Here is a 22,143-nt window from a genome sequence, read left to right on the forward strand (position 1 = left end):
AGTCACGCTCACAAAGGAAAGGAAAAAGGGTCGGGAGCACAGTCTTGGATGAGAAACGGCGTCACAGATGATATGGAATATAACATCACGCACTGCAGTCACTGCTGAGGGCAGTTGGGGGAGAAGCTGGCAGCAGGTTCCACGCTCCCAGCTTCCACAGCCAAGCAGGTGAAGTATGAAAAGGAGGAACAAGGTTTGTGAGAGATATTGCATTAAAGTTTATTTTACACAAAGTACACAGTTTTGTCCAAAATTCTCGTAAAAACCATTCAGGAATAATTTAATCATACATCTATAAAACCACAGGCTGGAGTTTTCACACAGTGGAGCAACATGAGAGTCAATGACCCGAACCGATTGGTTTTGACAATCATTTAGGCACACGCTTCGAAAATGGACCAGACAAGTACCAGAGCTGCGTAACACTGCCGCGTGAGGACCAGCGCAGAAGACGGAAATGTAGAAACCAGACAGTCACAAGACAAACCCACCCAGTGTTAAGTGTCACCATTCCTCAGTGAATACATTCAAGAGAGCGGACGCCATCTGGAGTCAAGGCAGGTGTGACATCAACACGGCAGGCTGGGGATGGTGTGCTTCCAAAGGTCTGCGGATATTCCCGCCAGGTCTACAGTATATTGGATTGGCACTCCAACTGCTTCAGAGTAACACTGTTTCAAGTAACTGTGCAAGTCTAGATGTGCAAAAGGCAGAGAGGCGGCAGGTGGAAGTGAAGGCTGGAGCAGGGAGCGCGGCACTGCGGCGCCGCCTCCTCTGGCAGCTCTTCAAGCGTCTCCTACGTCAGGAGCGCAGCCATCGACCAACGCGGCGGCGGCGCTTCAGTCAGGTGTGCCGGAGCGAGCCCCCTAAGACAAACACAGGCAGCAAGGCCATGTCCTGAATCCAGGCCACTGTGACTACTGACGGGCTCCCGGCCAATGTTTACACCACAAACACAATCGACTGAAGGTGCTGAGGGGGGCAAAAGTGGAAATTCCCATTGTGCGCTGCCATGATGTGGCTCTCAGAGGCTCGGCTAACACATGGAGGTCTGACCTCCAGATCACTGGCGCGTCTGGTACGAGCAGTCAAAACACGGAACTATCTCCTGCCGCAGATGTCAAGGACTTCATGGAAACTCCATCAGAGATAGGCCGGAGCCCCGCTGCCTTCTGCCTGTGAGCAAGGCCTGCAGCAGGGAAGGGCTTCCAACGCTCCTCACTTGTGCAACGTTCTGACACACAGCTATTTCATAAAAATGCTACGACTTCCTTCATTTAATAAATAGGTCACAGAGAAAACACCAATATGGTGAGTATATGTTTGGCGCTAACCATGTGAAATGGCCTCCACATTTGAAGTCACATCAACTAGGAGTAGAAAACGGCATGGTGAGCGGAGCAGGCGCTCATGAGGATCCTCCCATGATGCTCCGCAGTCGATCATTGTTCAAGCTCAGCTCTTAAAATCGATAGAAAAGATTGGTCATTAAAAAGGACATTCGTTTGAAATGAGTGCTCGACTTTGGCTTCACATTAAAATGTTCACACCAGACCAAGTCTGGGCCCACGGTTCAGGGTTCAGTGTTGTCTTCTTTGGCGTACTCTTCCACGAGCGTCTCGTAGGAGTGACTGTGCTGCGACCCCTCACTGGTGAACACCGACTCCTCAGACTCCGAGCCGTGCTCCTCTTTGGAGTTGCTTTCCATGTTGTCTTCGCACGTCGTGATGGATATTTTAGCTTTGGAGTCGTCGTCGTCCTCCTCCTCCTCCTCGTCTTCCAGATTGTTCCCCAGATAGTTCTCCTCGTCAATGAAGGTGATGTTAGCAGCTTGAAAAGAGCAGGAATGGTAATCTTTACACTCCCAAGTCCTTCGGGCAGCGCGTCCGCACTGGTCCACGCCGCCGTGTTCCACGCCAACGTCCTTGTCCAGCTGGTTCACATACATCTGCTGCGGGTCCAGTTCGCCACCGGCCTCCACCTGGTCCTCTGTCAACAGTGGACCATTGTCGGAACGAAGGAGGTAGTTCTTTGACTTGGAAATGGCGTCGGTGACGCGGTCGCTGAAGCTGTAGCGCCGCTTCTGTCGGGGCGAGCGGTCCAGGCTCAGGATGGTGTGCCCGTTGAAGGTGGCCGCGTCGTTGCAGCTCTTGGAGCGAGCCATTTCCTTGCACTTGCCTTTGGCATTGGCGGCGTCACCTCTGCTGCCGCTCTTGCTGCCGATCTGCTTGATCAAGTCGTTGTAGCCTTCCTGCTTCTTCGACAGGAAGCCAAAGATATTGACGTCGTTGGGCGTGGGAGGCAGGCGGAGGGAGGCCTTGTGAGACTCTTTGTAGTGACGCAACTCTTCCAGGGAGAGCTTGCGCAGCTTGCGGCGCTTCTTCAGAGCCTTGTGGGCCTCGATGACCATGCGCACCTTCCAGTTAAAGAAGAGAGAGAGCCAAGCCAAGCCCAGGTAGATCCACACTTCAACAAAGTAGCGGTACAGAGTCGGGTAATCTGTGTTTGGGTTCACACCTAAAGGAGCAGGACACAAAGGAGTAGGTGAGAAACTGCTATCCATGATGGAACAGTGGCTGAGCACACCGGCAACACGCCTTCGAAACAATGCTGTTAACACAAACCTCGCTGACATGGAGAAGACAAAAGCATCAAACACCATTCTAGACAAGGGAACACAGACGCTGACCCTAGCATCGTCAACTTTAAGACCCGACTCCTGCCGGCTCTGCAAAGTTTCATCCGAGTGGCTTGGAACTCTGCGGACCACAACTCTCACCATTGTGTCAGACAGTCATGCCGCTGGTCCACACACCACTCAAGTTTTAAAATAGCGAGACGCAGCAAAGTTCTGCAGAACACTGATGGAGACAGCAGCGTCAGATTGAAGGAGTGTGGCACGAACCAAAGGGCTGTCAAATAGATTCTTTTTTTAATCTCAATTCATCGCACTGAACTGGCGCTTGATGGAAAATTGAACAAACAGTACAAACTGCATCTGTTTGAAAGGTAACTAGAAGGAAGAGTTTATCCACAGTGGAGCAGACGGATCCAAACGTACGATTGATTCGCCCTTAATCACGAGTGAACTCAACTTCAGTGCGAGAGTCAAAATCTAGCTCCAGCTAACCACAACCATTTCCAACCACTGTCACGCTGCCAACAGTGGAATCAGCCGTTGCGAGCATGGCCGTCCACTTCGTTTTCTCCGCACCGTGGCACCAGCTTCCAGAGCAACACGTGTGTCCACCTTTGAGGGCCACAGAGGAACTCGAGCGAGCCACAGGTGCGAACAGAAGAGTGAACAAACACCTTCCATGTGTGATGTACTCAACTCTGCGAGTAGGTAAACATCTCCTCCAATGTGGCTTCAGGTTTGGTGTTTGTACACACCAACCCACACAAGATAACAGCAGCTGATAAAGCCACACATGCACAGTCACCGGATCATGCTCAGCCAGGAAAACAAAGTCAGGGAAGCCAAGCAGCCAATGAAGATGAAGACCCAACACTTAAGTCACGTAACACGCGCCTTGATAATTGGCAGACAGGAAGGAAACGGCTGTAAACATGAAGCAAAATGCGACTCTCACATGACAGGACTCCTGATCACGTGACACACGTTTCCAGTGATCTGGTTTGCCTGCCTCCACACGTCCTGCTTCCATGTAAACACAGCCACCGAGAGCTCTTCATTCTCAACTTACCGGCGACCAAATCTCCAAAACCAATGGTGGTTAAGGTGACGAATGAGAAGTATAAGCCTTCAATGTAGCTCCAGCCCTCCTGGGACATGAAGACTAACGGTGGAAGGACTAAGTGGACCAGGACACCCCAGAGCAGGAAAATGGCGGTGCAGGTAAACTGAGCTTTTCTCTGCAACAGAAAGAATACGTTGGTTGGTCCGGTTGAACGGAGGAGACGCATGTCTCCAGTAGGGCCTCACCAGTGAGAAGCCTTTTTTGGTCAGGTACTGGCCCAGGTGCTTGGCTCTGCCGCCAAAGAACTTTCCCAGCTCGCTAATCCAAGTCAGACACAGAGGAACGCCAAACAGGCCGTAGAAGATGCAGAACATTCTCCCTGCAGAGGTTTTAGGGGCGATGTTGCCATAGCCTGAGGGTTACAAACACAGAAACTCAGTCATTCAACCAAGGATACACGTGAATACACATGCACAATTGGAGAGACAGTGCTGTCACTCTGGTTTAAAGTAAGCAGCCAAAAACAACAAACGCACCAATGGTAGTGATGACAGTGGCAGCAAAGATCACCGCATTGGGCCAGTTCCAGTTGTTGAAGGTGTTGCTGCCAGTGATGGTGACTCCCTGACCTGCAGCATCAGACACCGCCTGAGGACAAAGCAAGACACACCGAGGCGATCAATGCCTTTCACCAAGAAAAGAACGTGTTGCAGCGGTATCTTCGTCCCGATCCTTTTCACATTCACAAACAAGGCTTGGTAAGTGATGCTAATGGCTATTAACGGAAGAGAAAAAAGCCAAACAAGCTCGAGTGACTAAAGCAGAAAACGACCGTTGATGAGTGTCGACGTGAGGTCACGGAGAGAGCAGCAGATGGGTCACAAACACAAACATAGAGCGTTTCCAAAGATGTCATAGAGGAAGTCTGCCAGTTTGGGTTTTTTTTCCTTCCACTTCCTTCCATTCTGATGGCATCAGCACAGGGTGCTCAGGAGGCAGGGCTCAGCCCAGGCCCCTGAAAGGCCCCGGAGACACGGGGAGGGAACGGGCCACGGCTGCGTCCATAAACAAGCCTTCATCACAAACTGTGGCCAAACACAAGCCTCCACTTGTTTGTGTGAGGAACCTCAGCAGCCAACCAAGTATTACACCGCTAGGAAGACGACTAACGCTTCATATAATTGGTTTGAGCTCAAGTTGGAGGCCGACTAATCACAGCTCTGTGGCTCCGCTGGCCTGCAATTACAGCTTAATGGGAGAGCAGCCTTTGTCTGCTGCAACAGCAGGGACGCTCCTTTGGGCCGGCGCACGGCGAGTGCCAGGACCCTCTCAGCAGCATCACGGTGACCCTGCTGCCCACGCCTGCTTCACTCTGCAACATGGCACTTTCACGCACGAAGCCACTTTGTTATTGGTTCTGACGATGTGATAATGGGAAGCACATGTACAGAGGGGCGCGTGAGAGAGAAGCTGCAGTCATTCTAACTGGAATCCGGTGACTTGGGATAAGTTGATTAAAAAAACAAAATACATCCGTTTCAAACAGGAGAGAGTTATGGCTAACCGCTGTCTGACCCGCATCATGTGACACACCTCATGCATCGGTGGTCGTTTTAAATTGATATACTAGATGCTGACTTCCTTCTCCACACCTGGCAAGAGGAACTGACCGAACCAGAGCTGATCTGAGCTGGTCAACACGAAGAGTCTAGAGAACGAAAAACATCGCAGCACCCAGCAATTAACATTTCTAAACCGAGTCTAAGAATGTGGCTTTCAAAGCAACTCACAAATGTTGACAAAATGTACACAACTTCAGCTAATTGAATAAAAGAATAGCTCCACACACTGGAAGGGTTCTGTGCAGTCAAACATTGACTCAAGTGAAAACGCCAGAAGACACGTGCGACCTCAAGACAGTCCGTGAGGGAGTCACTCTTGTGTGTACACTTTAATGTGTCAGAATAGACCAGCTGTATTTGTACAGGAAACTAGGCTGCATTTGCATGAGGCTTTTATTGGACGGAGCGTGTGTGAGGCTTAGAAATGGAAAATGAGCAAGTCAGTCGATGATAACATACAGAAAGAGTCGTAGTGCTTCAGATCAATTAGCTGAAGGGTGAATAAACAAGAGACTTGGTGGTTGAGTTTGGTGAAATTATTCCGAAACACATACCGAGCATATTGAACTCAACATGACGTGAACAAGGCCGTGGACACTGCGAGCACCAAAAGCCGGCAACACATTTCCCTGGGATTGAACTGTGATTTCCAAACGGACTAGGAAACTCGATGCCAACAAAAGCGCCTCACCAGAACAAAGAGCACAGTGTAGGAGTCAAATCATGAGAGAAAGGCTCTCCCCGACAGATGACAGTGGATATACGCTCTCACACAAAAATGACCACCATTTGCCTTTTGATTCCAGCTCAACTGCTCAGAGGCCGTTTCAGACAGTCAAGCAGGAACTTAAGAGGCTTGTTGAATGACGGGGAGGAAGGTCTCCAAGCACTGACGGCTCGGCCTCAGCTATGCTCCCAAAGGTTAAAAAGTCACCCACTGGTGAACTCGCTGCGCCCTGGGTCACAAATGACCCTGAGAACAAGGAGCTGAAGGCACACATCAGCGCAGAAAGATAAAAGGCGCTTGTGTGTCAGGCGGCTGGATGATGTCGCTGGACTCGCTTCCTCACAATAACGGCAGCTGGAGAACCGGATTCCAAATGGACGGCAACACATGCATCAGCGTCAAGATTTAGAAAATGCCTTCTCTCAGATGTCAATAACGCATTAGAATATCAAAGGACAACTTTGCAATCTGGTTTAACAATCATTCACTAAAGAGACAGGAGACCGACTAAAGCATTATTCCTCAGTGACCGATTGTTCTGTCTGCTAGCAGAAGCTCAGCCTCACCCAAGTAGAGGACCGCATCACAAAGGACACACCATTCAGACTTTTTTCCCCCAGACTTTAATTACTATTTACAACGTTCCTATCAGACATGTTGCTGTACGTGTCATGTGCTGACTGAGACCGAGGGAGGTCTGAGACCAGGGGGACGACTGAGACCGGGGGGACGTCTGAGACTGGGGGGGGACGACTGAGACCGGGGGGGGACGACTGAGACCGGGGGGACGACTGAGACCGGGGGACGATCAGAAGAGTCAACCTAATGTCATGTCAACATGCACTGTCGGGGAGGGTGCACCAATATACGGGGCGGCCCGTCCATCAGCGTCAGATCCCTTAACTTTGCTGGATCAGCAATGGGCTGATTTTCCATTGTAGTTTACGATACTCTTGGTTATTGGCATGAAATTATGACGTGAAGTCAGACGTTAGTCCTTTGCCAAGTTCAGACAAAGGAGCCCTTCAGTCAATGACAGGGACCTCACACGTGACATTAAGACAAGAGAGAGAACGTTGGAGAATGATCCACTACTGGCCATTGGAAGCAGCTGACAGTGCGTCTCCGGTCACTCTGCAGCCTGCAGACAGCCACTGCAAACTACAGCAAGCAACTCCAGCTGTCTGGACACGGTCGCAGAGTATTTTTCCATTTCCAGCACAGGCAGCTGCTCACGAGCAAAACAAGCCTCACGTTCTTCCAAGTCGTTAATATTGATCCCTGAAAGTAGGTTTTGCGACACTGCTCGCACGGATCACAGGGAGCAGCTCTGCTCTGAATCCACGCAGGTGTGGAAAGTTTTCAGCGACCAGACAATGGCAGAAAGCCGGCAGTTCAGAGCTCCGACGCTAAATGTAGGATCACTTCCAGTGGTTCAAGGGAGGCCATTCAAAGTCTTGCTAAAATAGGCCACAAAAAGTGGGCTAAGACCAAGCAACAGATATGAATCCAGAGTTGTGTTGCTCACACACCCAGGATTTAGGCCAGAGTGTCACTTGCCTGCAATCGAACTCATGACACACAGTTCTGCAGGATTGTCCAAAGTTTCACTTCTTTTTTTCTGGAAAGAGGAATAAACACTTCACTATTCGGAGACAAAGCAGCTTTTTGCCGCTGAAGGCACATGACGTTATCTAGCACAGAAAACAGTGTCCCACTTCATGGGACGGCAGAGCTGGGCTCCGGCCCTGGGCAATGTTTCCTTTCAGCATGTGACACAACGGCATCATTTGCCATGTTTGCAAATTTATCCACTAACCGCCCAAACGTGACCTGCAGTGACGTGCAACGCCGCTTCACATCCCCATCTGACAAGCCACTGTGTTTAGCCCAAGTAAACAGAGCCAAAGTGACCTGACTTGGTTTGGCTGACTCCATCAAACACGACGCAGAAACTAACAAGGATGTCAAACTTCAGAAGTGAAGCAGAGAGTGGACTGCTGTGGGTAACTTTGTGTGGTGTCAAGTGTGTTGCAGGCAGTTGACTTCTGCAAATAATGTAGCAGAAACGCGTTTGTATATGCAGTGTGTCAGCCATACAAACACTGAGCACTGAAGCAAGGCCACACACAAGTCAGCACAGCAGGCAAACGTTCACCTAGTTCAGAATGGGATTCCTTTTCTTGTCCATTTGTTTTGGCAGAGTGTGCTGCACAAGCAGCCTCCATTAGTCTCAATGAGGATTGGCTGAGCGACGACAAGCTGCCGGACCTGAACAAGTTGGTCACAGAGACCGTGCGTGTGATCCTCAGCTTTTCCCCGTTGCACATCAGCAGCCACCTGCTGAAGATACAGTCCCCAATTCATTTTCTGACGACACTGAAGCCGATCATCAGGCCGCGCTGTTTCACTAGGTCGACCGCAAGAGCTACTGGAATCAGGGAAAACGTGCGTACAGGTGCGTAACACTGGGTTAGCAATGAGTCTAATTCAGAAAGCAGGGAAACAGCAGGTGAGTGGACAAGGTCAAGAAACGGTCATTTTCCCTGCCAGTGTTCAGGACGAGATCAACACAGTTCCTCAGTAACTTGACACTGGGGACGGCAAGACTCACCATCGCTGGGGCGACGCCGACTGTTGCGCCAGTCCAGTGAGAGGGAGCAGGATGCAATTGGACTGGCAGCGCACGGCTGAGTGAAACTTTATTTATACAACAGAGCTGCTTTACAACACCCGGAGAAGAAGCATCTCAGTGATTCTCTGCTCCAAACAAAATGCACAGCCCAGACAGTTTGCCACGAGTCCGAACGCACCGTATCGGCAGGAGGCCTCAGTGTCTGTCTGTGCATCAGTGATCGCGCGGATCCCAGGTCACCTTTCATCACGGTCTATAATGAGCACCACAGGTGTCGGTAAACACTTTCTGGGTCAGCAGAACAAACCACGAGCTCTGAATGAGATCCACCTCCAGGAGTCCAAGTGAAGGCATAAGGAGTCGGTGCTAGAAATCGTCCCAGTCCAAGGGATGAGACAAAAGAACCCTCCCCTCGCCCACGATCAACTTTTACAACAACTTCTCCAGCGCCAGCGTTGATGGGCCATAAAATGCAGTATGTTAACTGTGACCACTTGAAGGTGAAGTTAATAGTTAATAGTCAACTCCTTGTTAATAAAACAGAGCAGCGATTTTTATCGCCACCGCCGCTCGCTCGCATGACGCCAGCGTGTATATACACTTTAACTGTAAATGAGCTGAGCAAAGTTTCCATCAGGAAAACCTTTGAATAGCAACTGAAGAAAGAGCTCACTGAGAGCAACACTGTGTTATAGTCTGAGCAGGCGGCGACAGGTCCGCTGCCTCGTCCTGTGAAATGCCATCTGCAACAGGGGGTTTCAGCGGCTCCACCGCCCTCCACTGGCACCAGATCGCCTCTTTTGTTTGGAATAACTGTGGTGTGAATAGGGAAGACAGTGCCATCGCTTCGCCCCAAAAACTTAATGGCGGGGCAGAAACAACAAGGGGGAAGTAGAGCATGAAAGGGGCAAGTCACTCAAAAAAGGGGTACAAGTTGAGACATGCCCCCCGTCTCTAATGTTTGTAGAAATATCTGCTTAAAACTGACTGAATATCTGCACTCGTCAGTGGCGTGGCTTCTCTGGAGTGTTGCGTCAGACGAAAAGACATCAAATATGCTTTAAACGCATTCAGCAGATGTTCCAAGCAGCTGTCGGCCGCTGAGAGAATGGAAAAAGGGGATGTGAAACCTCAAAAGTCCGGCCAGGAACTTGTGAAGACGGTTTGCTTTTCCTCACAAACGGGGCGTTTCGTCACATGCGCGGCGTTCTTCAGATTGCAACACTTGAGAGGGCTTCACACAAACACCTATCGCTGATGGAGTTCCAGAGCTCCACATAAAAATGTGACAAAGCTCAAACTCGCCATTAACGCCGTCCGACCGAGGCTCTCTGTGGGGACCAGAGTTCCAGACGGACAGCCAGCTTCTTGTTTTCATTCAAGTCAACGTTCCCAACTACCCAAGTACTTATCAAAGCACACACAACCTTATGACCCATTCAACTTTACCTAGCATGAAAAACTCTGTTCCCTATTGCAATGAACGCCAAACATTCCCAACACTGTAGCGCTAATAATTCAGATTTAATTTGAGTAAAGTCTCTGAAAATTAAATCGTACCAAGAATATTTCTAGAACTTTAACAAATTAAAAGGAATCAATTACTTAAAATAAATATGTACCGATTTCTTTTCTTGTTCAAAATCTTGGTGCAGAGTTTGTGTAAAAGCTCTGGTGTTTTGGGGCCGTTTTTACAGGATTGTTTATTTCCCCGCTGTAAAGCCTAGGGTCACTGCCATGATGCGCCAGGGAAGACAATGCAGGACTGTGACGGCGACAGAAGAAAGCTTCCAACCCAGACACTGGCAGGGTTTTCCGTGCGCTGGACGCGTCCGTGTTCCCGCTCCTTGTGACAGACAGACAGACAGACGACTGCACTGCCACACGACGGTGCGCGATGAAGCTGCACAGATAAGCTCTGATACGCGCCCGCGTGTCTGGGAAACTACTGTGCGCTCGTTGGAGCAGACTTTGCCCAGCTGACGCTCATTAGGACGGAAGGGTCGACACATACCTCCAGTATTTTCTCCAGGTCTTGGCTGTTGAGGCAGGGAAAGTCCTTCAGAATCTGAGCCTTCTGGAGCCGGTACTGCTTGACAGCCTGCTTCCAGTTGGGTTCCTCCAGAACCTGAAAGATCGCTGCCCCGATGGACAGGTAGAAGATAATGGCAGACGTCAACAAGGGGCCCTTATCGACCATACTTGTCGAGCCGCGGGGCGCAGGACTGAGGGGGACGAGGCGAAGAAGAAGGTGGAGGGGCGCGCGGTCTAGACGCGGCGCATGGTGCTGCGGTTATCTCTGTTGACTAAGCGTTTCTTCTTCCGCGCGAGGGCTCTGAAGCGCGAGGGAACAGGCAGGTGACAGGAGCATCGGGCGCGAGACATAACCGCCGCCGAGCGTGGAGAGAGCGCGAGGGCCGCGGCAGCGCAGAGTGTGTGTCCACGTGCGCACTCGGGAAAGTGAGTGAGAGCGCGCAGAGCGAAGTTAGAGGCGAGCAGGACCCGCCCCACAGCTGAGCCCAAACACCCGACCTCCGCCAACTGCAGGCGGCCGCCGGGAGAGTGGGGACCCGCGGACCGCCCCGACTGAGGGAGGACAAAAGAGCGCGCGGAGGGGGGGAGGATCACGCCGAAGTGCTGCGTTCCCGATCGACCCACGGCCTAAACACCGCTGCACTTGTTGAGTGAATAACAAAAACAGAGTTCCATCAAAGTCTGGACGACATTTATAGAACGACGGAAGACGAACAAAGCCCGCAAAACACGCGGCTGCTTTCTACAATCTGGTGACGTCGGCGGAAGAGTGCGCTTTCGCAGTTAAATGGAACTGTAACTCGCAATCAAATGCCTATATTCACAGATGCATGCGCAGGAAACTACAAACGACTCTGAGTCAGTCTCCGTTTTGTTTTGACTTGGACTTATCTTTGGCCTCACCGACCTCATACATCAGATCTGTGGTGAAATACAGCGCACAATAAAACGGTGACTTGGCCAGCAGCAACCTTGTCTTGGTGTGTTACCTCGTATTGGCACATACCCTAAAAACAATTGTGAAGTTAGACACGAAAGTCACTGGAATTCAACATTCCTTTGGTGGACACCATTGCGTGTCACGAACCAGCCAGAGTGAGATTCAATTCCGTCCAGGCCACGTAGAAACATTATGGCGACTGCTTTTGGCCCTCGGACCGCAGCTTTGAGATTCCACCCTCACTTAGACTTAGACTTCCTGTAATTGTCATTGCACAAAGAAAACACAGAGCTGAGACCTTGGCAAATGTCGTTGCTTGGCTTCCGGATCAGATCATCATAAAGTACTAATGAGTGCGACACTAATACTCCAAGTGCAAATGAAGTGCAGGGAAGTAAAGTGAAGTGCGAAACAGACAACAGCAACAACGCTGTGCATATATTTCAAAGCTATACCTGTGCAGTTTAATAACACAGATGGTGTATGCCCAGCTGTGAGAGCACAGTGAGCTGCTCGTACTACTGTAGTACTACTGAGTATTCTGCTCCATTGATTCCCTGCCACGGTTCTGCTTTCTTTCTTTTTATGTTCGCTCAAAGTTGGAAGAAAAACAATAGAATGGTTATGTCATTTGTTTTTGTTTTTTTACGATGAGTTTCCAAGTTTCATAATAATGTGAGACTGAGCCTCGCGTCATCATGATGTGAGCGTCACTTTCCTTCTGCCCAGACAGCCGCAGCACGGCCAGTGACACGTGTGCGGAGTGAGTCCAGTCATGAGGGCCGGTGAGCAGCGGCAGGAAGCCGGCCTGTGACCTCTCTCGACGTCCGCCGTGTTTTGCTCTGGTGTTGTGTTCGCAGCGCTGGAGAACACCTGACTTTTGTTTCTCTTTCAGGGAACATTCTCCACACCCAGCACTGTCACAAGACCCCGGCAAGCTTGTGGTCCCGCTGTGCGAGTCGTGTGAGAATGCGTGGCATGCAAGGCAACGAAATATTGCATCATGATCACTGGAGCTCCACTTGCCCCCGGCACTTCTACCTGGTGTGGCTCGCCTTCTTCCTATGCTGCGGCAGCTCCGCTTATCTGGAAGGCAGCTGTGTTTTCCATACACCCACACACACACACCTTCATGGCTCCAGTGGTAGGAGAACGGCGCCAGCCTTATTGGGCTGCATCTAAAATGCATCAGAAACATGGCTGCATCACAACGACTGTCCACTCATCACCCACAGAAGCTGAGAGAGAGCCGCACCGGACTCAGAGGAAGAAGTTCCCCGACTCTTAAGGAGCACAGACGTGGGCACAGTGAGATGAAGAGGCTCACTCAGACACGTGTGTTTCCTTCTGCTCGACATCTTTCAGTCATTTCCTCTGCATCCAGAGTCGTCTGTGACTCGTGGTGTGAAATATGCTGGTGAGAAATGTGATGGAGTCGGAATCAACTTTGGCCCGAAAAACGTCCCTGGCACTTGCCAAATTATGAGCAGCAATAAACACACCCGTCTCAATTAACGGCTGATTTAAAACGATAGTGAACGATAAGGTGAATAATACACTGAAGCAAAAACACGGCACGAGTTGCACACGTCTGCCTTCAGTCTTCAGGCATCAGCAGGAGCTTATTTGCTCGACTACACATGTTCCTATCACTTCAGCAAAACCCCCAATAAAAGCATGTCAGATCAGATTCAAGCGCCTGATGGATCTGCTGAGTCGGCTGTTGAGTAAAGCCAGCCCTCCCAAGTTTCACTGCTCACCAATTGTTGGGTAAAGAACAGAGCTTGTCTTTGTGAAGCCGTTAAAACAATTGACTTCAAAGCCAATGGAAAATACCCTCAAAATATCGGCTTGTTATCGGTTGCTAGAAAAGTGGATGAAGGGGATCAACTGGTGAGGTCACCGCGAAGACATTCATGTGCAAAGACGGGTTTTCAACAGCTGGATTTGAATGATGATTGACCGTCGAGGGGTCAGGTTTTACTGAGCAGACCTGTATTCCTGTGAAGACCATAAAAACATGAAACACAACTTCTTGTTAAGCACTCTGATCAAAAGCTCGGATTTCTTCCACCGTGCCCAGCAGCCCAGTCCAGCCCTACCCACCAGACACCGTCTCGTCTCAGCAGCGTGTCCTGGCTTGGCCCTTGGGCTTCACTCAGTTGTGATGCTTGAAATATGTGGCGCATCCCAGAGACCCAGTACACCGTGACAAGCTGCGCTTCGTCCTCATGGGCAGCCCAGCTGCTCCAAGGATCAGGGATGTCTTTGGTCTCCACCACAGTGTCCAGCCAACATGTGGGAGAACAGCCAAGCCCCCACAATTCATCAGCAAAAATGCGGCTCCATGCCGGACTAGAGGCCCCACGTGGACCACGGGGCGGTTCGACTGCACGGCGGGTGCACGGATTTGGAATCCAGCCTTAAGAGCGTTGGCAGCTGTGTTTTTTCTTGGAGGTGGACACGAGCTTTGAGACGGATCAGATAAGACAACCAGAAAGACCAGAAGAGCTGAGGCTCCATGACTGGCTCTGCAATATCTGCATACACATGACTGCAGCAATGCAGGAGAAAGGTCCTCCACTGTCATGTTATCACCCCATTAGAACTCAATTGTCAGTCTTTATTGAGGGGCGTCTGTGTTGACTCAGGTGGAGTTGAGACGGAAAACAGCTCACAGCTCAGTGGTGGTGTTCGCTCGGACATAACATTCGCCTGAGGACCAAGCAGCCAATAACAGCAGGTTTCTTTAAAAAGCCTTGACGGAGGAAATGAAAATAATATTGCCACATTTGCTGGGACGGAAAAACAATGCCAAAGAATTTGGATGAACTTGAGGAGGGGTTTCCAGGTTCGTGGCGTCGTGTGTGTGTGTGTGTGTGTGTGAGTCAGAGGCGGCTGCGTCTGTCGGACCTCGTAAAGAGCTGAGCTAAGAGCTTGACCTCAGTTGCAGCTCTCACCAGGGACCACCGGCTGTGGGTCATGACTGGACCCACACTGAGGCCCGTCAGCCTTCTCGCCACGAACTTCACTTTTTCTTGATTTATTTATTTTCACACAACTTTTTGTGGTGTCTGCCCCCGAAACGTGACCTGTGAGGAGAAGCCGGACATGAAATGATGAAATGAATGAATGAAAGAAATACTGATATATTGTTTTAACTTGAAGATAAACAGTTTGTCGAAAATATTTCATACAGTGGAGTACCTGTGTGTATACCTGAAGTTTTGCCTCAAACCTCAGAGGGTGTGCTGTGCGGCGACAGCCTCCTCGTCAGAATAACCCTGGGAAATTCTGCGTCCATCTCTCAGTGTTCCACACGTGTTGTCCACTGAGAGGCACAGGAAATGGCAGTATTTAGACTGGTCCTGCATCACGGAGGTGCTTCACCTCTGCTGGCCATGGAAGCCTCCCCTCTCTCTTGCTTGAGCTGTTGCTGCTGTGGGTTTTTCAGGCGTTTGAGATTAGAGCTGCGTCTGAGCTTTCAGGAGACCTGACCTCTGGCCACACAGACGTGAACGTCGCCTCTCCTCCTCTGCAGTGTTCTCACAGACAAGGAAACCTGCGGAAAGAGGAAAGTGTTGAGTCGAAAATACCGAGAATAAGGCAGTGGAAAGTGAGTGGTGGGGAATGAAACAACAACGGCTGAGTCACTACAGGGCCTTTTCCAGACGACAAGCGTCGCCTGTTTTATTCAGGGGTGAATTAGGGGCGGCTTGGAGGCGAAACACCGCTCTTCATGTTACTTTCCTGCAGAACTGGTTCCACATGCAAATCCCAAATCCTGTTTGAGATCCTCACGAGAGTAAATGTTTATCTGAGCCTTTATCTGTGGCGTTAGCAGACAGATCGACGGCGCTAATAATAGAGGAAACCAGGCTCAAGGTAGTCAGTCGCCTGTGGGTCGACAACGGACGCACACCTCTTTTAAAGTCAGATTGAAGGGCCGGCTGCTCTGAAGGTCTGAGGACACGCGTCATGGCCAGTGTTGCCCCAGCACGAGGGTGGAGGTGGAGGCGGGCTGCAGATGAAAATGTCTCTGTTGTGGCTCGTGAGGTGTTTCTTTGTCAGAAGTCAGACAGACACAAGCAGCTTCAGCCTGGTGCTCAGTGAAACCCGAGTCGGAGAACGTTAAAGACCTGCGTGTGGTGCGGCAAAATCGGCAGAACATCAATATGATCTCCTGGGTTAAACACAGTGGGTAATGATGATGAAAAATAATGATAAAATATAGTGAATCGTGTGCACAAAAACAATCAGAATGGATTTTAAAACATCTATGCAAATCTAGGCGAACAATTCATGGAAAATCAGAAGGGTGGATAGAGAGCAAATGACAGGAGGATCATTTGAAGTCTGTTTGAAATGTGTGTGCATGAGGGACGGACTCACGCGGTCCAGGACCCTGGAGCCCTACTCAGGTAGGACGGTGATTTCTGCACGTCCGTCGCTCAGAGTTTTAAAATTATCAATATTATTCCAATCGTTCTCGAATCTGCCTCTTCGTCTTGTCACCAGCAGCGAACAGACGCGCACTGTTCCTTCATGACTGGCTTCGTCTGTGGGACAGGAGAGAGGCGCGCTTCATCACCAAGCTCTGCCCGTCTGACCCAGTTAAGGTGAGCAGAGTCCTCTGACTCAGGAGCGCTGAACGGAAGGGGCCCAGGCTCAGGAGGCTCGTCTTACCTCAGGGGCCCCTCGCCAGAAGAGATGAGTTGGGTGAGTGCATTCCTGCTGCTGCTGCCACACCCGACTCCAGATGGGAGCCGGACACTGAGCAGTCCCGAGTCAAATGCCGGGCGCCAGCTGGAACTCAACCACACAGCTCGGTGACACGCCTCTTTTCTGCTGTTTTCAACCACTTTGATCTGCCATTTCTGTGTCTTCAGAGCGGAAGATGAAAGTGGCCCACCATGATACCGTCGCTGAACTCCAGCTCTTTTACTCCTCATTCTAAATGCTTTGGGGATGGATGGCTGTGAGTTCACTCCCCACATATTTGCAAGGGAGTGTGGGGCTTTCCAGACGTCTACTATCCCTGCACTCCAGAGCAGGAGCCTTTTCAAATGAGCAGAGAGGTTACAGCAACTAGCGTTGGCAGCGCAGGGTTAGCGCAAAACGTCTGGCTCCAGGCATCAAGTTTACCATCCCTGTGATGGCTCCATCAGTGATCTGCTGTCGTAGTGAAAAGCATTTCTGCAGGTGAAACTGGCCTGAACAGTGGCCTGTCCCTGGGAAACAGTTGCATCAGCCGACATATTTCCAGATGAAAATATGAGTCAAGGTCAGATTGAAGAAGAGAGGCGTGTGAAATGATGCGAGCTGAAAGTGTGGAAGAGGAAGCGCATGGGTCAACTGCTGCTTTCAAAAGAAAACATTCAGACTCCACAATAAAATCCTTTTCTCATTCATTCACTTTCAAGTTCTTTACATTGAACAGACTTTTTTAACCTTCAGTGAGCAAACTATACTCACACACACACACACACACACTGCATTTGTCGCACCACCTTTGTGGGGACCAGTAAAAGTCCCCACAAGGTTCAGCCACAAAAGTGCATGTGTCTGGACTCAGGGAGGAAACCAGAGTGTTTGAGGGCGAGCGAGCTCCCATCCATCTGCCCAGACCTTCTCTGAGGGGCAGCTCACGGCCGACTGGGCCGCGCCGTGACCTCAGTGCGTGACTGACCCACATACACACTTGCTTCTTCCTCATGAACCTGACACTTTGACCTGCCCAAAAAAAGCTGAGCGGGCGGTTTCCTGGCCGCTGCTCGTGCACAGACAGGCCTGAGCTGCCGAGGAGGAAGCCAACCACGAAGAGCAACATTCCTCCGGAGAGATCATCGGCGCGGCTCCTATCAAAGGTCAGAGGTCGCGCACATTATTGTCACCTTCCAGCGCGTGATGCTGTTTTCATCTGGTGCGGGATTGTTTTATGGCCGAGGCCTGTTGTGTAAGCCTGGACGTTCTCCTGCCATAACCACGTACCTGCAGCCTTTACTGCTGCAGTTCACACAGGCAGGGACTCATGAGAACACCCACTGTCCCGGAGTCACAAACAGATCTTTGCCCTTTCCTCTGATAACACAGAGCTGCCAGTGAAACCCTTATCTCCTCCCAATACTCCGTCTCGTCATGACGCACAGAAGCCTCACATGTCTCTGGCCAAGTCTGCGGGGAGAAGCAAACCTTCCACGATGTCCACCCCTCAAATGCTGCCATGATGGCGCTGGTGGGTATGAACTCTTTGGCCAGGTCAACAGCACTTTTCTGCAGTCGCTCCCAGCCGCGGAGAAGATCCTTCAAATCCATCGATCACTCGCAATAACACTGAGGCTTGAACCAGACGACTCGTTCAACAGATGATAACACAAGAGTAGTACAAGATGGAAGCCAAACCGCTGAGCAATCTCAAAATGAAAAATCTATAAATGAAAAACTAAATGAGTTGGAGACAAATCTTCAACTTCTCATTCCTTATTTTACACACTGAAGTGCCATGAAACATGTCTTCGCTTGTGCCTCAAACCGAAGTTTAGGAGGAGGAACTCAAACATTGTTTTACACTGAAGAGTGTGGGGAACCATCTGGAACATGAGCGTTTGACATGCTGAGCTTATCTCTCCAACAGCTGCTCCCGAGCCGACCGCTTCATCTTCAGTTGGACAGAACTGTTGTCTCAAATAGAGCGCTCGCAAGTGCTGACCAATAAAAGCACTTGCATCAACTCCACTGTGTTTAATGAGCCCAGTTTGCCACAGGTCCGCCGTGCCAGCAGCTGCAGCGCAGCAGCTTTACTGTTCCATTCTCAAGCCAGACGTCACAGCTTCGCTCCCAGATCCCACTGGAGCTTCCACTATGTGGAGGAATGTCTTTGCCATTCAGAGAGTCATCCCCAGAGCTGCCTCGGTGTCATGAGCTCGCTGGTTAAAAACATTCAACAGGAAGGTGTGTTGAAGACGTGGAAACTAGCTGGCCAGCGCCAGAGAGGATGTGCCATAAAGGCAGCTGCTGTTAGCTTACTGTACTGTACAAACCTGTAAAGGTCAAGATAAGCCAACAACAGATAACAAATACTTTTGAGTCATTATCAGGTGTGTGGAAACCAGTTCAGTTCAACGAGGCGCTACCGCACGCCGACGCTCCACAGACAAACCGCACCGTTAGCATGCGCGGCACCGTTAGCATGTGGCGTCGAAGACGCTGGCTGTTTTCTCTTCAATCCGCTCGCAGTAAAACTGAAAGTGCTTGGCACTGGAGCCTCAAACTCAAGTCACAAGCTGCTTGTCTTTCTTCCTGATTCATGCCGAGAGTTTAGCGGATCTTGGAGAAAATGAGCAAACAGGAAGGTAACTGTGTTATCAACACAAATGAAGCAAATCGAGAGAATTACTTTGACATTTGTTGACATGAACAACTTTTGGCTTTTGCGGTGATGATAGTGTGCGTGTGTTGCCTCATGTCATTCTGAAGAACAGCCTGTTTGCTCCCGGACAGTCATGAGAATAATAACACTAAAAACACAACACAACACGACCTGCTGTTGAAGTCATGACATGTCGTTCCTGCGATAGAAACTCGCCTAACAAGTCGGGACAAAAAGCTCAGTGGAGCCATGTTCAGCCGCTGACCGGCGGGTTTCAGGTCCACATCACCCGAACCGTCCCGGTGCCGGTGTGTTGTGTTCAGGCTCACCCTGTTAATGTGTATCGCAGTGGACGTTGTCACTAATACATCATCTATTCCCAAACACAGACATGCAAACAGGCTCACGCCAAGGCAGCAGCCGATCGTAAAGACTCTTCGGGTCACCGTCGGTGGCGAATACGAGCCGCGCTTTCACTGCAGCCAGTGCTGATAGGTTGAAACGCGCCCTCGTTGCCCAACAGGTCAAGTCAAGGTGGAGCCTGACGTCCTGTTATCTATGAACAAATCTGCTGGCAGCCGCGAAAAACAAGTGGTTTCCACAGACGCGCTGCAGATTTTCAGGCCAGGCAGCGGCACCATCTGAGGGTCGGCCCCCCCACATCAGTGGCCACACGCAAGCGGAGGGTCACCGCGGGGGTGATTTGATAGATCCTACAGTAGCAAGAGTGAATGGGTGACTGACATGACATGAGGTATCGATGTACATACACATGGCCAGGAAGTGGTCAGGAGCAAACCCCAGCCCCAAGCCAGTGAGCCAGCTATGGACCGTCGAGGAACATGTCATAAAAACAAAAAAATCAAGGGAATGAGTCCATATGAAACTGTCTGTATATTTCATGTTCACTGAACTTTAAAATTAAGCAATATGACTCCAAATGGCCTCATTTTGAGACTCACTTGCTCTGTGGCAGTCTGACTCTCTGGCGCCCCCTCAGGCGCCTTCTCACACTGGCAATAAAAAGGCCAATGCACCACATTTCCCCCTTTAAAAAAAAAGCTTTTCCAAAACCGCACTGACCTGAAGTGATGGAATGAAACCAGCCGGTGACTGGTCTGGACAGAAGCTCAAATACTGAGGGACACGGTGGTGTGAGGCCTGGGGCCAGTCACTGAACAGAGCCCGCAGCCATGGCAGAGGTCTGCTGTCGGCAGCCCGGGGCGGGACCCTGGACGGGACCCTGATCCCAGCGAGGCCTTCACTGCTGCTCCTCTCAGACACCACCCAAGAGAAGAGGGCCGTGAAACGTGCGGGGAATCAGGAAGAAGCCGTGCACGAGCGGATGGGTGCACGTGTGGGGCGGCGAGCGCTCGCTCGCCTCGCTGGCTGTGAATGACTGCCATTATCCTCCGTCCTCTTCTGCCCCGTCCAGATCATGTTCTGACCACGCGGCGGCGGCGAGTGCTGGGTGAGCAGGGGGCCGAGCCACGGACGAGGCAGGTGCTGGACGCACCTTGGACTCTTCCCTTCATGAGTGTCCTCTTCACTGTGGGCATCATGAGCCGACGACTCCTCTCGTCTCCAGCAGATTTAGCTCTCCACTCCAGTTTGTGGCAACACATGTTGATTTGGTGGAGCCCAGCGCTCACCTGACCATCGCTGGCACAGGGTGGTGACCTGAGAGGCTTCATCTGCTTGGAGCAGGGAGGAGCGGTGTCGTTCATGCACAGCAGACTTGGTAAACAAGCCCCCATGTGTCGTGGGGACTTGGATTTATGGGGCCTCACCCAAGCCAGGATCCCTGTTTACGTGGACTGGACACAGGTTTGTTCCTGCGGTCTCCAGCAAGACCTCCAACAGTCAGGCAGCATGAAGGTCATGGTCCTGGATGGATGATGGATGATGGATGGGGAGAGGCTGGGGAAAGGGTGAGGTCCCCACATTGACAGAGAGAGAGACAGGCGTGTGTGTGTGTGTGTGTGTGTGTAGTGCCAAACCAAACCTTCACCAGAGGCCTGTGGTCCAGCTGAGAGCAGCTCCAGCCAAACATCTACTGCCCTCTGCTGGCTCGGAGTTTGTTTGTGCACAGCAGCTGATCTGTGAGGTGATGGGAAGACAATGTTCACTCAGTCAAATATTCCATCTCACTTTTAAAGAATACACTACGGTGCAATATGATTTGTTTCTAAAGATATTTCCACAGTTTGGTTAAGACCTACAAGAGACAGAGCTATTTTCGGTCACCTGACATGTGGTCGCGTGGTTCTAGTTGGTTTCTGGAGCGTAATGGCGACGCTCTCCCGACACAGAGTCTTGTGGACAGAGCCGCGGGAGGAGCTCCGTCTTGGCTGAAACTAAAGGAAATTAGCACCAACATTAGGCCAGTCATGTGCCTGCAGCAGCCCCCCACAGTCGAGGCTGGTGGTTCGGCCCTGTGATCTCCAGCTCGCGTCTCCTGAAAGTTCATGTCATGCAGTGTTCGGACAAGTCAAGTTGACCTGTCGGTGCCTCTTCCAACTGAGCATGTGACCAGCCGTGCCAGTGGCATTTCACAGCACATTTCCGATGGACCCAAAAGAAATAGAATACTGAAAATGATCATGATAATAATCATAGAGATGAATATGGATGGAACACGTACGGCTGCAATCATGCTGCTGCAAAAACAATAAATACAGAGAGAAAAGCATACAAGTACAATATATAAAGTATATCTAATTGTAGTGTCAGAAAATTGAAACATCTAAAAGGTCAAGAAAATTCAACTTGTGCCTGGTTTTTAGACAGTGATTTCAAAAATGTATGGAAAAAAGGCGAAAATAAAATGAGAAAACAGTAAAATCATCTGCCTTCTAAAGCGATAAAAAAATGGAGTGTAAAAAAATATTTGGAAAAAATGTTTGAATTTTACCACTTTGCTAAAAATAGGTATCGTTTCATGAATGACAGCAGCAACAATAAGGAACAATACGGACAGGATAGAAAACGTCGATCAAATGATGTCAGTCAATATTTAATTGAAAAACAAACAAAACAGAAGGAAAGATGAGACTATTGAAAACAAGGTAGCACAAATGCAACCCGGGGATGAAAAGCAAGTATTTTTGGCAGA

The 22,143-nt window shown here is 50.3% G+C and overlaps 1 protein-coding gene across 1 annotated transcript; it reads right to left on the reverse strand.

The window, feature by feature from the left end:
- Nucleotides 1-212: 212 nt before the first annotated feature.
- kcnk5a (potassium channel, subfamily K, member 5a) lies at nucleotides 213-11,422 on the reverse strand. Its single transcript, XM_053844517.1, has 5 exons — nucleotides 10,700-11,422; nucleotides 4,238-4,349; nucleotides 3,947-4,113; nucleotides 3,708-3,876; nucleotides 213-2,517 (listed from the first exon to the last, which is right to left on the reverse strand). The coding sequence occupies exons 1-5, from the start codon at nucleotides 10,883-10,885 to the stop codon at nucleotides 1,574-1,576; spliced, it is 1,578 nt and encodes a 525-aa protein (XP_053700492.1). The 5' UTR covers nucleotides 10,886-11,422; the 3' UTR covers nucleotides 213-1,573.
- Nucleotides 11,423-22,143: the final 10,721 nt, after the last annotated feature.

Source organism: Synchiropus splendidus, chromosome 16, assembly GCF_027744825.2.
Source record: "Synchiropus splendidus isolate RoL2022-P1 chromosome 16, RoL_Sspl_1.0, whole genome shotgun sequence".
NCBI lineage: Eukaryota > Metazoa > Chordata > Actinopteri > Syngnathiformes > Callionymidae > Synchiropus > Synchiropus splendidus.